Consider the following 17,049-nt stretch of genomic DNA (forward strand, 5'->3'; position numbering starts at 1 on the left):
ACTTTCTCAGGGCCTTTTTGACACTATCTTGTAGGGACCTATACTAATCCCAGACCCTGGTCCAAGATGCTCTTCGTTGGTGCCAAGAATCTATGAGAAGAGCAAGAAAAGATAGCAGCAGCATTCTCAAGACTGTGTACACGCCTCTTCTGGTTCCAAGAAGACTGGAACCATGAGTCCATTGGTGCTAAGAGATCTATTGCAGCTGTCACAGGAACTACATTCTGTGTGGCAGAAGCACATTTTGGTGTGGATATTGAATTCTATGGTGTTGCCCAATTAATTGTCTCCTCATACTCCATCACAGGTTTTGAGTCCAATTCCAGGTCTAGAGCCACCATTCCTTATAGGTAGTAATCCTGACAATTCCTCTGTTTTGCAGGAGGAAATTTCAATTAGTCCAATTTTCATTTTTATCTACTGATCTACAAGTACTTAACAAATGTGTTAAAGTGCCAGCAACTCACCTAAGAAGGCAAGGTGTCCACATCTTTCCATATTGCTCATAAAAGCAAAGTTGCAAGAAGAGCTCCAGTCTCCTCTGTGCAACACGTGGACAGCTTGTTCAATCTCTAAGACTGAGGATAAACCTAGAAAAGTCAGCAGATCATGTCCAGTTACAGGCTGTATTATCACAAAGATCTACCTGGCTTAGCACAGATTCCGGGATATCTTCAGCACTGTCTACTTGATTCAGAAACAGCTTTGAAACCAAACCTTCAAATTGCTAGGTCTCCTGGCATTCTGTGTCCTAATTAGAGCTGGACAGGACCCAGCAACTCAGTACCTAACTCACACCAAAACCCTAGTGGGATTCACAAACTAGATGTTCCCTTGCCTATGTTGCTTTTGGGGCTCAGTTTGGTAAGTGTGCTCTCAGCAGTCAGTTCCTGAAAACCAAGAGTCAGACTGCTTTGTCATGCCTACTCTAGCCTGGGGAATGAAAGAGAAAATGCTGCTCCAGTTCATGAACACAAAGATGGATTAGAGTCGCGTTTGTTCCCCTCCTTTTCAGACTGAAGCCAACGTACCTTGGCTAGACTGGAAAATCAGGCCCCATACTGGATCTCTCTTGCTAAGGCTATTGATTTACCAAGCTACCTTTAAAAAAGGAATTATCAAAATATTTCTTTGATTGCTACAGGCCCCTTTACAGAATAAATTAATACCAGAGATCTGTATTAAAAACACATTGGAAAGAGGGGGGTTTCTACTCTGTTTGGCAAAAAATAAATGTTTATTTGGTTCTTTTTATTGCCACTAAGCTGGTAAAAAAAAAAAAAAAAAAAGGGCAGTAAATCCCTTTTTTTCCTCATCCTTGCCCCACCCCAGCCCCACACTGCCAGCATATGATCAAAACCTCCATTATTTAATTGTTCTCCCACTGTTGAATGTGTGGAAGATTGTATTTGATCAAAATGGTCCTTCTGCCAAAGTTATACTACTTATTGCTAATGTTTCTAGCAGTTGTCCATGCCAGAGAAATACAGTTTTTATTTCTCCATGTCTAAGTTTATTTGGGCCAGGCATCTGGGCTTGGATTTGGCTCCTTGTTCACTTAACACATTCAAAGATGATCCACGCTTTACTCTAGGGATGTCTAGCATTGCATTTACTGCCTCAAAATCTTATGGTTTATTTATTGTTAAGCTAGTGAAAGACGAAGAAATAATATATTTTCAGTGTCTAACAGCCCAATTTAAGCGTCCGAGGTATTGTATACCATTTTTGCCTACCTACACTCACAACGTTATCTGGCTTTGTAACATATGTAGGCAACATGCATTTAGCTATATACAGAATTTTTGAGGGGTGAGGGTCTGCTAAATAAAATTTTGAATTTTAAGTTATGAAAACTAGAACAGAGTGCAGTTTAAATGGAATGTGATTTTGTTCCAAGGAAACCCTACCCTCTTCCCCATCCTGTGGCCCACATGATATAGTGTTGCACAGTTGGCTGGGCTCATTTGGGGAGGGGATTTGCTGCCTTCTGAAGTATCAGGTACTGTACAGGCTATTGCTGGAGACAGGATATTAGACTAGATGCATCACTGGTTTGTTCCGGAATGACATGTTCTTATAGTAAACGCTGTAAATTTTCTCTACATTTGTACACTGTCTGGGACAAAATCTGGAATTTACATTAGAGTATTCCATTCTGATCTGTTCTACAAGCATGTGTTCTCTGTTTAAAGCACCCCTCTTCTTTCATCAAACTACTTAGCATACTTTGTGAAGGAGGATAGGGAAATGCAGTACATATGTTGTATGTGTGGATTATTACTGATAAGTAGGGCCCTGCCAAATTCACGATCCATTTTGGTCAATTTCACAGTCATAGGATTTTAAAAATCTTGTATTTCATGATTTCAGCTATTTAAATTTGAAATTTGAAATTTCATGGTGTTGTAATTGATGGGGTCCTGACTCAAAAAGGAGTTGTGGTACTGCTACCGGCAGCAGCACTGCCTTCAGAGCTGGGCAGCTGGAAAGCAGCACCTGTTGGCTGGGAGCCCAGGTCTGAAGTATGGTATGGTATTGCCCTTACTTTTGTGCTGCTGCCTGCAAAGCTGGGTCCTCGGCAAGCAGCCACCATTCTCCAGCCACCCAGCTCTGAAGGCAGCAGCGCAGAAGTAAGAATGTCGATACTACAACCCCCCTAAAATAATCTAGTGACGCCCATGCAACTCCCTTTTGGGTTAGGAGCTGTAGTCTCCATGCTGTAGAGAGAGCCTAAATCGCTGTTGTTTTTACATGTGGGTGATTCTGAGGTCATTACAAAACCAAAATAGTCACATTTTTCTCACTAGCATCATGTCACGTCTTTTGGACCTAATGGGCTTCCTATGGATAAATGCAGTTACTCGCAACTTGAATCTTATTTTAAGAGAAAAATAGTCCTTAATGACCATGTTGAGTAACATTTAAAAAAAAAAATTAAAAATGAGGCAACAAGCCTCTGGTGCATTAGTCCTTATAAAGAAAATCCTTTTTTTCCCCCTCATCAACCTTGTTCTTTGCAAACAATAGACGATTTGCAGTTTTAACCTGGAGATTACATAATGTTCCAAATTCTAAATTTTAATTTTGCAATAAATACTTTTGTGGTGAAAACTGAGAATTCATGTAATTTGATGAAAATATCTGAGCTGAATATTATGTTAAGAATCCCTGAAAAAGTACTTGTCCAGAAAGATATGTATATCTTATGCTGCAGGCTCAGGCCAGGAGAAAACACACAAAAAACATTTTTTTCAGGGTCCTTCCTTTATATTTTAGAGGACCCACAAATTGCTGGTGTGATAATGTTGTTTCCTCCAGCATACGTTCTGGCAGTGGAGTCACCTGGAAAGTGAACTACTTGTAGTAAAATGAACTACTTCAACAAGCAAGCCTAGGTGATATCATCTGTTCAACACTTCAAAGAAAAATGTTCATTCAGCCTAGACCAAAGTCTTTTCTGCCTCTAAAGGAAGTAGTAACAAGAGTTGTTGATTAACTGATCCAAATGGATATATTTAGTCATTCTTCTGGGGTTATATGCTAAATATTCTGAAGAAAGTAAGTTGATCTGATCTTTCGCCAGTGGTTGTTATATACAGTATTCCCTTCCAATGTGCTAGTCAATGCTATGAGACATCTACGATCTGACTTTAATACAGATATAAGTTTATTAATTAAATTTTCAGTTTTCCTTACGTAAAATTTGGATAATTTTTGCTCTGTGCATGAACCTTAATAATAGCCCAAGATTTTTAGTTTTGAATTATTTTCTATTCAGTAATTGTTCTTCTTGTTTGGACTTTAGACACTGTACATCCTTTATTTTAGTTCGACTGATTATTTTTCACAGTTTTTGTACTCAAAGTCTATTGCCTTTTTATTAAGTAAATACACCGTTTGCTTTTTTTAATATGCTCTCAGCTTTTCAGGTCTTTCAGAAGTAATGTAGCCCACCAACAGTGTTTAAATTGCACCTTTGTCTAGACTGAAATTGTAATGACAATTTAAGGTGATTTCTGTGAGTCAGTATTATAATGATCCTCTGAGGTCAGTCTAAAATCCGAAAAAATATATGCTAGTTCCATCTACTAAATTAAGGCTAATTTATTAATGAGCTATGTTTCTTTAAAAGAGATAAAAACTATTCATTATTGTCTTGGGATATGGAATAATAAAGCCAGTTCTACAAGTTAATCATTTTATATAGAGGACTAAAAACACAATGATTTTGGTTTAAAATTCCTTATCAATATATTGTGTGATGATTTTCTCAGTATTATCTTCAGTTTTCATTCTGCCTCAGCATTAATTCAGTAGTCTGGATGATTAGAAAAGCATACAATTCAACAGATGTTGGAAATGTTTTTCTAACCATTCCAGGACATGTGGTACTCACCATGATTAATATTTTTAACATCTTTATGTAGTGACTGAAAATTAGTATTCTGCTGTCTGTGAGCAAAAGAGCCTTAATTCATTCTTTTTAATGAAGTTGTCAATTTAGTGAAACTGAAGCAAGGGAGCTGGAAGGTTCTGTGACAGCCAAGAACTTGGAGGAGAGCAGAGGTAATCTGATAGTGGGGAAGAGGAACACAGGAATGGGCAGAGGTGAAACTAAGGACAGTGTAACAAGACAGATAAAGTAAAATCAGTTGGCAGTGGACAGTTAAGTCAGCAATTGAATTATGTGACAATAGATAATTAGTGTCAGTGAACTGCAAAACTTATGGAAATGATAAGATGGTGATTGGTAAAATATGTCCATGATGTATGGAAACATGATATAGGGAGAGACCATATTGCTTCTGTGGCAACGGAATGGGTGCTACTAGGGTAAGGGCTTTCATAGCTTGATACTGTGGGTGCATGGATGGATGGACAGAAAGTAGCAAGTTCTGGCGAAATGCTGCATGGGGACATGGTTTTTACAACACCAAGTGGCTCACATAAACAAATGAGACCACACTCCAGCAGATGTATTCAGGTAAGGTTCAGATTTGGTGTCTATTGGTCTAGGTACTTATGTGTACCTAGTACTTGTGTACTCCCCCCCCCCCCCCCCCAGTACTCTAGTATCTAAGCACCTCCCAAGCATTTAAGAACAGAGATTAACACGCTTGCGCGCGCTCTCCCTCCCTCTCTCCACGAGCTTTCAGGAAAATAGTTTAACTATTTTGGAAGTAGAAGTTTGTGGTGTGTGTGTGTGTGTGTGTGTGCGCACACACACAGGGTGCACACACACAGGGTATAGCATCCAAAGCCAAATGGATACCTAGATAATGTTAAGATATGACAGATGGAAATGGTGATGGAACTCCTCTAGAGCCTTCTATTGCAAGGAGCAATAGTGGTGGATGCAAGCTGCCTTAGGAACCGGTAGGGCCAGTCTTATGGGTGGCCAACATGGGTGACCGCCGTGGTCAAGAGGCTGCAGAAGGGCTATGCCCACCTGGGAGGCAGTGGGAGGGGATAAAAGGGGCTCTGGGGCAGGAGCCAGGCACTCATGTGCCTACCCTCTCCACCCTCCCAGCAGCATGACACCTGCAACATCACCATCACTCCACCTGCTGCTGCTCCACCTGCTGAGCGGCCGTCCACTGCTGGGGAAACAGGACATAAAGGGCGCCAAAGAAAGTTCTCCCAGGGCACCGTTTTCCCTAAGGCAGACTCTGGAAACAGGGCACATTTATTGCCTATCCCAGTAAACCAGGGCTGTGCCTACACTCAGATTTTTGTACAGTTCTCTCACTTGCTGTAACACCAGATCAGCTCCACTGGTACTAGCAATGGTGGGAGCACTGGTGTATACTGGCAGCCAGAGCAGTTCTGAGAGCCTTGTTCTTAGCTGTGGTACATCAGCTCAGAGGAGAGGGGCTGCAGGCTTAGTTTTGTTTTACGTTTCTGTAACATTTCCTCTTTTAAAACCTTCTGGTTTTTCACATTTCTTTTGCCATTCTGGTTTTTATTTTGTTTGTTTGTTTTTGTGTCTCAGTCCTGTGTTTTCTCTCATTTTCTTTCCTTGATTTGAATTCTTTGCTTGTTTCCAATTTTCATTCTTTTACCCTTTTCTTCCTTTTTATTTTCCATTATTTGCATTTTGGTCAGCCTCCTTTTATTCTCTTTGTTTTTGTTACTCATTCTTTTCCTTTTTCATTCTTTACCTTTCTTCCTCAATTTATTTTTCTTTTTGGTCTCTTCTGTTTCTCCTCTTCTTATGCCACCCATTACTCTGCTGGAAGTGAAAAGAGTGCCAGTGAGTTCATTCTTCCAGAACAGCTAACTTTTTTTTTCCTAGGAAGAGAAACCTCTTTTGCTTTGATCTGTGGACTCACTCATCTGTTTTGTCTGTCTGTTCATATGGGCTACAATTCTATCTCCTGGCTATATATCATGAGGGTGACAGGAGGAAAATGTTGCAACATTTTCTCTGTTATTCATGCTTGTACTTTCTGAATACTCTGATTTCACAGTATTTTCAGGAAAGTTTTATGTTATAAGCAGGGCATAATTTAAAGAAAGAGGAATCTGAATATCACTCTGAAAAAAGTGGCATTTTGCTTGTGGTCAGCAGTGGACTGAAGGAACATAAACAATAGAAGAAAATTAAGTTCCATGTTAGGCTATAGCTAACAAATTATTTAGAAATCCTTGTAGTTATATCCAAAAGTATATTCAAACAGTGATCAGAATATTATAAACCCCAGCTGTTTTCTCTTTTACCTCACTGACGGAGTGAACTGACAATCCATATAAAATATAGTGATGGTAATTTACAATATTCATGTCTTTGGTATTTATTGTAATATTCACTGTGGTGAACTTATTTGATCTAAAAGTGGAAGGGATTTGTAGTTTTTGTACATGTTCTAGGCGTGTATATGTCTGCTAGTGGGAGTTTAACTCTCAGGTCCATAGAGGGACTATTGTTAATTAGAATGTGAAAAGCTGTGGCTTGCTTATCTCAGTGTCTCTTGATAGCGGAAGCAACAGCCACATTGTTAGCCAGTCTCTGTTTTGTATATGCACCTACTTTTAGGTAAAATTCATATTTGTGCTTTTAGCTTTAGTAGATATACAGTGGCCTGATTTTGACATGCAGACATTGGTGTGCAAAAATTTTGAAGGCACTCAAAATGAAAGATGGCAGAACTTGTTCCCTTCGCTATATGCAGCTGAGTTCTTCACTGGAACACTAGCCTACCAATGGAGACTTAGATGGTAGGAGACTTTAGGCACCTGCAAGGTTAAGTGGCAGCTGAGCGGGGGGGTTGAGAATGTCGGCGGCATCTAGTTGTTGGACTTGGGCACATAAGCCCATTTGTGTATCTAGCTCAGGGGTGGGCAAACTTTTTGGCTTGAGGGCCACATCTGGGTGGGGAAATAGCATGCAGGGCCATGAATGTAAGGCTGGGGCAGTGGGTTGGGGTGTGGGAGGGGGTGTGGTGTGCAGGAAGGGGCTGATGGCAAGGGGTTGGGGTGCAGGAGGGGTGCAGCAGGGGGCTGAGGACAGGGGGTTGGGGTGCAGGAGGAGTGTGGGGTGCAGCGGGGGCTCAGGGCAGGGGGTTGCAGTGCAGGCGGGCTGTGGGCTCAAGCCCAGCACTGCTTACCTTGAGCAGCTCCAGGATGGCAGCGGAGCACAGTGGGGCTAAGGCAGGCTTCTGCCTGCCTTGACCCCATGCTGCTCCCGGAAGCAGCCAGCACCACGTCCCTGTGGCCCCTGGGAGGGGGGGGGTCAGAGGGCTCACCGTGCTGCCCTCGCCTGCAGGTACCTCCCCTGAAGCTCCCATTGGCCACGGTTCCCCGTTCCCGGCCAATGGGAGCTGCGGGGGGAGGGGAGCGGTGCCTGCAGGCAAGGGCAGCGCACCGAGCCCTCTGCCCCTTCCCCCCTCCGCCAGGGGCCGCAGGGATGTGGTGCTGGATGCTTCTGGGAGTGGTGCAGGACCAGAGCAGGCAGGGAGCCTGCCTTAGCCCCGCAGCACCACGGGGGTGGCAATCCTGTGGGCCTGGTCCAAAGTTTTGATGGGCTGGATCTGGCCCACGAGCCATAGTTTTCCCCTGATCTACCTCCTTGGTCTGAATATTTTGGCACATGTTTTCAGCAAGCTCTCTATTAGAAGTCAGCTGTGAGCTGAAAATGTAAATTGCTTCATCTGTTTCTAGAATCTTCTGCAAAGAAACTGATTTCTTCCACTTTTCAAATACAGAAGAAAACAAATGGTTGGCTTGTGTGTCATAATAGCATAGAGTGAACTGTCAGCTACTGGTGATAAGCATAAGTTGCAGAGTGGGGTTTTCAAAGTAATAACTCTGGGAGATGAAAAAGTAGAGCCATTAGCACAGTGACTGTAGACAAATTATCTGGGCAACTAGCTGTTTCACAAAAAAATATAGGGTTTTGATCTATGTAAAATTTTCTTAAGACGACCTGCATATTTGTTGAACAGAATACTTAGCCAATTGCTTGGCAATGCAAATGTGGAGCTAGGTTCAAGATAGATGCAAAGATACTAAGCATCACCATGCCTAATTTTTTGGTGCCTAGCAAATCACTAAAAAATGACAAAGGCACCTTATAGACTAACAGACGTCATGCGTCTGACGAAGTGGGTATTCACCCACGAAAGCTTGTGCTGCTCCAATACGTCTGTTAGTCTATAAGGTGCCACAGGACTCTCTGTCGGTTTTTACAGAGCCAGACTAACATGGCTACCCCTTCTGATACTTAGCAAATCACTGGAATTCACAACGTGTGAGCTAGGCACCTGGGCTCCCTATACAATGAATGCGGAAAGAAAGGCACCTCTGAATGACATTCACAAAAGCCAATACACTAGGCGGCTCCTTGACTAAATTAACCAATGGGAGATGCCAAGGTGAGGGTTGTGCCCCTAACTCTACACCTTTCAGGGAGTTCTGTGCCTCCCTCTGGTTGAGATTCTCAGTTGCAAACTCTTGGGGTTAGGCACCTCCTCTACTGTTGCAAGGAGCAAAAGAACAGCAACAGCAGGAGAAAGATCTCCTTCATAACTTTCAGCCCAGTGGTTAGCATACGCACTTGGGAGATGGTGATCCTCAGGTCAAGTCCCCGCTCCATTTGAGCGGAGAGGGGATTTTAATAAGGATCTACCAGCTCTCAGGTGAGTGCTCTAACCAGTGGATTATGGGATATTCTGATGTGGGGGCTCTCTGTCTCACCTGTTGAAGTTGTTCCTCTGTGGATAAATGATCTAAAAAGTTGTTGGAGCAGGGAGACTGGATTCTGGGTCTCCCACCTCCCAGGGGAGTGCTGTTGTGAGCATTGGACCTCCAGTTTTACCCTAATTGTGAGCTCAACTGTACTACGTTCATAGGATGACATAATTTAGCTACCTATAACAACAAATGATGGTAAAAGGTGCAAAAGCAAGACAGACTGGATTGGTCCAAACAAAAAGGAGTATAGATATAACTCAAGGACGATGTTAAGATCATGCTTGGGAAACAAGAAACACATGGAACCAGAAATCAATGAACCAAAATTGGTGTGTCAGAAATTAGACCTATTGTGGACAAAATGATGGGAGGACAGGCTATTCCACCCATTATTCCCTTTTGTGGTCTTTAAAGAAAGATACTTTGGGAGAAAAATTAGCCATTGGGGTTAGCTTCACTATCATGGCTGCCACCACCACCATCTCCTGCGATGATGGACCTTCGTCCTGATCCTGAGAGCTCCAGACCAGGCCAAAGAGCGGGATCCAGATGATTCCGCCAATTCTACCAGTTCCGACTGAATCCTGAACACCAGTGGAGTAGTGAGACTGTGTTCCCTCCTCCTTCCTTTTGTCCTTTCCCTTCCCCATCTTATTTCTTCTCTGTCCTATCCCTCTTATTTTTTCTGGCTTAGCTAGCCAAGATGGTATATTTTGCTACACTGCTGTAAGCCTATGACCAGAAAGAGGCAGTTAAATGCAACCGAAACAATGTAGGTACAAGTTTACCAGGTCTCAGAGTGGCTGACAAGACTCTCTCATGCCTGTTTTTCCACCAGTGAGGTTGTAAGTGAAAATAAACACCAGACACTGTGACGGGATTCCCAGGGTGCAATCTGAACTGTGGGACCACTGAGCCCTTGCCCTACCAACCTGGGGTATCCCTCACACTGATGCTACAAACCTCTGGCAGGTACTGTAGTTACAGATATCCACAGGCAGGGACTGAGTTACATGAATGCTTCTCTCAGCCACTCATGAACCAACAGCAGAGAGACTCGAGCCAATTCCCCCCAGTTCCCCAGCCCTGCACCCTCAGAACTATACTGTCTTGCTCTAGTCAGAAGCCTGACCAATGTAAGCTCATTACCCAGTCCGCCCCTCCCTTGAAGTGGAGAAGACACACACTAGCCTTTGTAAACTGAGCTGAGATTTCCCAAGCCCTTTAACAAAAACGCTGTTTTAGATAAAATATAAAACAGATTTTTTAACTACAGAAAGATAGATTTTAAGTGATTATAAGTAGTAGGCGTAGAGATCAAAGTTGTAAAAAGCAACAGAGGGTCCTGTGGCACCTTTGAGACTAACAGAAGTACTGGGAGCATAAGCTTTCGTGGGTAAGAACCTCACTTCTTCAGATGCAAGAGGTTCTGAAGAAGTGAGGTTCTTACCCACGAAAGCTTATGCTCCCAGTACTTCTGTTAGTCTCAAAGGTGCCACAGGACCCTCTGTTGCTTTTTACAGATTCAGACTAACACGGCTACCCCTCTGATACAGATCAAAGTTGGTTACCTAAGAAATAAAAGTAAATTCACAATCTGAGTTATAAACTAAACAAGATTTGAATCGAGCAGTGTCTCACCCTGATAGGTGGTACTAGCAGATCAGAGATCTTCAATACAGAAGCTGGGACCACTCTCCCCAGTTCAAAGTCTTTGTCCTCCAGACATATTTCCAAGTGTTGAGTTGTGGGGGAAGTGAGGCCAAGCCATGATGTCACTTCCCCACTTCATAGTTTCTCCCAGCTTGCTTGAAAGATCTTTTGCTATGACATGGGTAAAGCTGTTTCCATTGTATACGCGCTCTCTCTGACAAGTCTCCATTGTATACAGTTCTTGGGACAGTGGCTTCCCTTTAATGGGCCATCAGCACGTCTGGCTACTCCATTGTTGTACCTGAAAGACTGGTTGTGGGTGTTCCCAACCTCACAACATATTTCAGTATCACACATGCACAGCAAAACTTCATAACTTCACATACAATGATAGTACATACAATCCAATAGGACACTAGTGTTCAACAGATCAACTTTTAAAATGACACCTCACAAGGCATACTTTGTATAAAACATCATAATTATATGCCAGTCGTGAATATGGGGGTTCCAGGGTGCTGCTGTGGGGTACAGAGTGTCACAGATATAGAAGGTGCATTTTCTATCTTTGTTGTTCTTTCTTTCCCCTTTTGTGTGTCTTTGTCTTGTTTTATTTTCTAGGAAGCAGAATCAGACTTTAACAGCAACAACCCATCTCAACTAACTTCTCTTTTCCCCAAAAAAGACAGCAATTACAATCTTTAATACCATCTAAGAGACTGTCAAGGTGTTTTTAATAAAAGGTCATTTTAATAAAAATGATGTTTAATTATGTGTTTGCCATACTACTAAGCAGACTGCGATCTCTATACTAAACCCGAACCATGTTGGCCAGTGACTGAGTTATGTTAACACCTTTAAAAAGAACAGGAGTACTTGTGGCACCTTAGAGACTAACAAATTTATTTAAGCATAAGCTTTCGTGGGCTACAGCCCACTTCTTCGGATGCATAGAATGGAACATATATTGAGGAGATATATATACACATACAGAGAGCATGAAAAGGTGGGAGTTGTCTTACCAACTCTGAGAGGCCAATTAAGTAAGAGAAAAAAACTTTTGAAGTGATAATCAAGATACAATCAGTACAGACAGTTTGATAAGACGTGTGAGAATACTTACATGGGGAGATAGATTCAATGTTTGTAACGGCTCAGCCATTCCCAGTCTCTATTCAAGCCTAAGTTGATTGTATCTAGTTTGCATATCAATTCCAGCTCAGCAGTTTCTCGTTGGAGTCTGTTTTTGAAGCTTTTCTGTTGCACAGTTGCCACCCGCAGGTCTGTCACTGAATGACCAGACAGGTTAAAGTGTTCTCCTACTGTTTTTTGAATGTTATGATTCCTGATGTCAGATTTTTGTCCATTAATTCTTTTGCGTAGAGACTGTCCGGTTTGGCCAATGTACATGGCAGAGGGACATTGCTGGCACATGATGGCATATATCACATTAGTAGATGTGCAGGTGAACGAGCCCCTGATGGCATGGCTGATGTGATTAGGTCCTATGATGATGTCGCTTGAATAGATATGTGGGCAGAGTTGGCATCGGGCTTTGTTGCAAGGATAGGTTCCTGGGTCAGTGTTTTTGTTCAGTGATGTATGGTTGCTGGTGAGTATTTGCTTCAGGTTGAGGGGTTGTCTGTAAGCGAGGACAGGTCTGTCTCCCAAGATCTGTGAGAGTGAGGGATCATCTTTCAGGATAGGTTATAGATCTTTGATGATGCGCTGGAGAAGTTTTAGTTGGGGGCCGAAGGTGACAGCTAGTGGTGTTCTGTTATTTTCTTTGTTGGGCCTGTCTTGTAGGAGGTGTCTTCTGGGTACTTGTCTTGCTCTGTCAGTCTGTTTTTTCACTTCAGTAGGTGTGTATTGTAGTTTTAAGAATGCTTGATAGCGATTTTGTAGGTGCTTGTTATTGAGGGATTGGAGCAAATGCGGTTGTATCTTAGAGCTTGGCTGTAGACAATGGATTGTGTGGTGTGTCCTGAATGGAAGCTGGAGGCATGTAGGTAAGTATAGCGGTCAGTAGGTTTCCGGTATAGGGTGGTATTTATGTGACCATCGCTTATTAGCACAGTAGTGTCCAGGAAATGGACCGCTTGTGTGGATTGATCTAGGCTGAGGTTCATGGTGGGATGGAAATTATTGAAATCATGGTGGAATTCCTCAAGGGCTTCTTTTCCATGGGTCCAGATGATGAAGATGTCATCAGTGTAGCGCAAGTAGAGTAGGAGCATTAGGGGACGAGAGCTAAGGAAGCATTGTTCTAAGTCAGCCATGAAAATGTTGGCATACTGGGGCCATGCGGGTACCCATAGCAGTGCCGCTGACTTGAAGGTGTATATTGTCCCCAAATGTGAAATAGTTGTGGGTGAGGACAAAGTCACAAAGTTCAGCCACCAGGTTAGCTGTGACATTATCGGGGATACTGTTCCTGATAGCTTGTAGTCCATCTTTGTGTGGAATATTGGTGTAGAGGGCTTCTACATCCATAGTGGCCAGGATGGTGTTTTCTGGAAGATCACCAATGGATTGTAGTTTCCTCAGGAAGTCAGTGGTGTCTCGAAGATAGCTGGGAGTGCTGGTAGCATAGGGCCTGAGGAGAGAGTCCACATAGCCAGACAATCCTGATGTTAGGGTGCCAATGCCTAAGATGATGGGGCGTCCAGGATTTCCAGGTTTATGGATCTTGGTTAGCAAATAGAATACCCCTGGTCGGGGTTCTAGGCATGTGTCTGTACAGATTTGTTCCGGTGCTTTGTCAGGGAGTTTTTTTAGCAGATGGTGTAATTTCTTTAGGTAATCCTCAGTGGGATCAGAGGATAATGGCCTGTAGAATGTGGTGTTAGAGAGCTGTCTAGCTCTCTAAATAATAACACCATATTCCAATTTATTCATGATTACGACAGCACCTCCTTTGTCAGCCTTTTTGATTATGATGTCAGAGTTGTTTCTGAGGCTGTAGATGGTGTGTTCACTCAAAAACCAGTAGGAGAACACTTTAACCTGTCTGGTCATTCAATGACAGACCTGCGGGTGGCAATTTTGCAACAGAAAAGCTTCAAAAACAGACTCCAACGAGAAACTGCTGAGCTGGAATTGATATGCAAACTAGATACAATCAACTTAGGCTTGAATAGAGACTGGGAACGGCTGAGCAGTTACAAACATTGAATCTATCTCCCCATGTAAGTATTCTCACACTTCTTATCAAACTGTCTGTACTGGGCTATCTTGATTATCACTTCAAAAGCTTTTTTCTCTTACTTAATTGGCCTCTCAGAGTTGGTAAGACAACTCCCACCTTTTCATGCTCTCTGTATGTGTATATATATCTCCTCAATATATGTTCAATTCTATGCATCCAAAGAAGGGTCTGTAGCCCATGAAAGCTTATGCTCAAATAAATTTGTTAGTCTCTAAGGTGCCACAAGTACTCCTGTTCTTCTTTTTGCGGATACAGACTAACACGGCTGCTACTCTGAAACCTGTCGTTAACACCGTTGACTCTTTGGGTCCATATAGTCTATCTAAATACAAAAGTGCTTTAACCACCAGGCTACAGAGCCATTCTCATACTTCTCTCCCTGGCCCTCTCTTTCCTCTGTCCCAGGATAGAGACTGACTCAAAATCACAATCTCCTTCCTGGTTTCCCCCAGTCTTGGGAAAGGAGTAGACTGTACTTAGTCTACACCCAGCTCAGCATCTGTAGCCCAGCTAGCTGAGGAACAAGCCCTGTGTGAGAATCCCACGTTTTCTATCAGTCCTGTACTGCAAATGTGTGGTGTTGCCTATTAAAATTAAAAGCACCAATGTATTAAATGTATACAGAGTATATGTAACACTTCCAAAGAATGTTGTCATTCTTTTTGTATCTTAATTTTGGAGAACAGTACTCTAATTTTCATATTTAATAAGTTGAGAAGAAAAAGACAAATGCAGTAAGTGTGTCAACTACACTAAATGATTGTTCAGTCTCTTTTAGAATTAAACTACAAATTTGCAATCATGAGTCACCACAAGGGCAAATTAAGTTGTACTGAATTTTAGATATTATAAACAAAATAAATTGTAGAGTTATTAGTGTGCACAGAATTATAACCTACTGACACGTTATATATTGGAACAAGTCTAACAAATATGCATGTATATGTTCATAGGACATTGCAAAATGTAGGCAAGCTTTCAATTCAGTACAATCAGTGATTTATAGAAGCACATAGGTCAGGAGTTTATTGTGCTGAAAATCAGTCGCTGTCAGGGATGTTTTGTTGTTGTTTTTTTAAAGACAAACATGTTGAAAGAAAAACAAGTTAAAACATTTTCATTTTTATTAAATGAGAAAATTAGATGTGATTATAGAGAAGTTATCCATAAAAAGTGTTACATGTTCAGGTTTGTGCTTCAAGCTTTTGTGGAAAATGGCTTCTTTCATTCAGGTTTTAGTATGTTATATAAGCATGATAAGACAATATTTCCTCCTGTGATTAAACTTTCATACTGATGCTGATTTTTTAAAGATTTCATGTCTTTCCCAAACACATGCTAATGAATACAAATTACTAAAAACATGAACAGCCTTGTTACACAATCCTGTAAACACTTAGCACTTGTCTATATGGGAACTTAGTTTGCACTGAGTTGAGATTCCTGTTGGCAAGCATGGATGAAAGAATGCTCTGCAGATATGCTATGCTGGCAGCTGCAAATAGGCAAAGGCTGTTTGTGCTTTATATAAGCAGTTGGCATTGGGTGGCTTTAGTTTTGGACTTCAGCTGCCATGCCATCAAGCAGATGATGTGGCTACAACAGTGGCTCCTCCAGAAGCAGCAGGGGATGGAGGAGGAGGGGGGACACCAATGAGGAACTGCTACTACACAAGCTTTTCCTGGAGCAGCTTCACACAGTGCAGCGCCATTTCTGGGCCCGGGAAACCAGCATTTATTGGTGGCAGAGAATCTTTCTTCAAACCTGGAATGACCAGCAGTGGCGACAGAATTTCAGGGTGGTGAAGGCAGCTTTTTGGAGATCTGTGCTGAATTGGCCCTGGGGCTGCAGTAGTAGCATGCCAACATGTGGCATCCCATACCGGTTGAGAAGATGTTGCCATTGCCATCTGGAAGATGTCACCATTGCCATATGGAAGACAGCCACTCCTGACTGTTAACTGGTCCATTGCCAACCATTCAGCGTGGGGAGATTGATTGTTGGGGCCATTGTCGTGAAGGTGTGTACTGCTGTGCAGAAGGTATTGTTGAACCAGGTTATACAGCTTGGTGCTCAAGAGATTATTGATGGTTTTGCACATGTGGGGTTCCCAAACTGTATTGGAGCAATTGATGGGGAGCCAAGTGCTTATCTTTTCCCTGCCGCATCAGACCTTGGAGGTTATAAACAGAAAAGACTATTTCTCCAAGGCCTGGTCAACTGCCACATAAATGCTGGGTGTTTTGGAAAGGTCCACAATGCTAGGATCTTTCCGAACTCACATCAGGTTACCTTTAATGAATAGTGGAAAGTTTGCCCCCAGGATCACTATGAACAATAATGGTGTAGAGATTGCTCCAGTCTTTGTGAGAGACCTTGGCATATTATCTGCTTTTCTAGCTTATGAAGCTGCTCACAGGCCATTGGAGAGAAGAAAAGGAACAGTTTAACTATCGCCTCAGTAGTTGCAGAATGACAGTGGAGTGTGTGTTGGGCAGTCACAAAGCTATATGGTGCTGTCTTTATGACTGGGTTAGAAGCTGCAGAACAAAACCTGCCTAGGAGAATAGCTGTGGGTTGTATTTTGCACAATATTTGTGAAAGGGAGAAAGTCTTAACAATGAATGGGAGGTGGAGGTACAGAGATTTGCTGAACACCATGGGCAACCATTAAGGCATCCACTGAAAAGTGTAAACCACCAGGTTAATGCTGTCAGAAATGCTTTTTGTCCTTACTTGGAGTTTGGTGCCTGAAGATGTGCAGTTGTTTGAGGGATGGTGGGGCAGGGTGTTGAATTGTGAGCACTGGAGTTGCTTTTTTGGGTGGTAAAAGTGGCATGTTGTCGCACTCTTTATCTTGAGCCTATGTTGTTGTTCTTTGTATTACCTATGAAAATTTGTACTTATTGTGTGTACCATGCTAGGATTGCAGATTCTTTGTAATTTTCAGGTTTTTTTATTGCTCAATATATGCCAGTATGTAACTGCCAAGG

At 42.3% G+C, this 17,049-nt stretch overlaps 1 protein-coding gene across 2 annotated transcripts in view; it reads left to right on the top strand.

Moving 5' to 3' along the window:
• CWC27 (CWC27 spliceosome associated cyclophilin) overlaps nucleotides 1-17,049 on the top strand; it is a 212,634-nt gene that overhangs the window by 188,433 nt on the left and 7,152 nt on the right. Inside the window, exon 14 of one of the 2 annotated variants that reach the window (XM_065599036.1) lies at nucleotides 11,470-11,586. The exons of the other annotated variant lie outside the window; for it this stretch is intronic. Within the exon in view, the coding sequence (XP_065455108.1) occupies nucleotides 11,470-11,512 (43 nt within the window). The 3' untranslated portion in view covers nucleotides 11,513-11,586. Of the gene's footprint in view, nucleotides 1-11,469; nucleotides 11,587-17,049 lie in introns of those variants that run through there. 2 annotated transcript variants of the gene reach the window in all.

Source organism: Chrysemys picta, chromosome 6 (assembly GCF_011386835.1).
Source record: "Chrysemys picta bellii isolate R12L10 chromosome 6, ASM1138683v2, whole genome shotgun sequence".
Lineage (NCBI taxonomy): Eukaryota > Metazoa > Chordata > Testudines > Emydidae > Chrysemys > Chrysemys picta.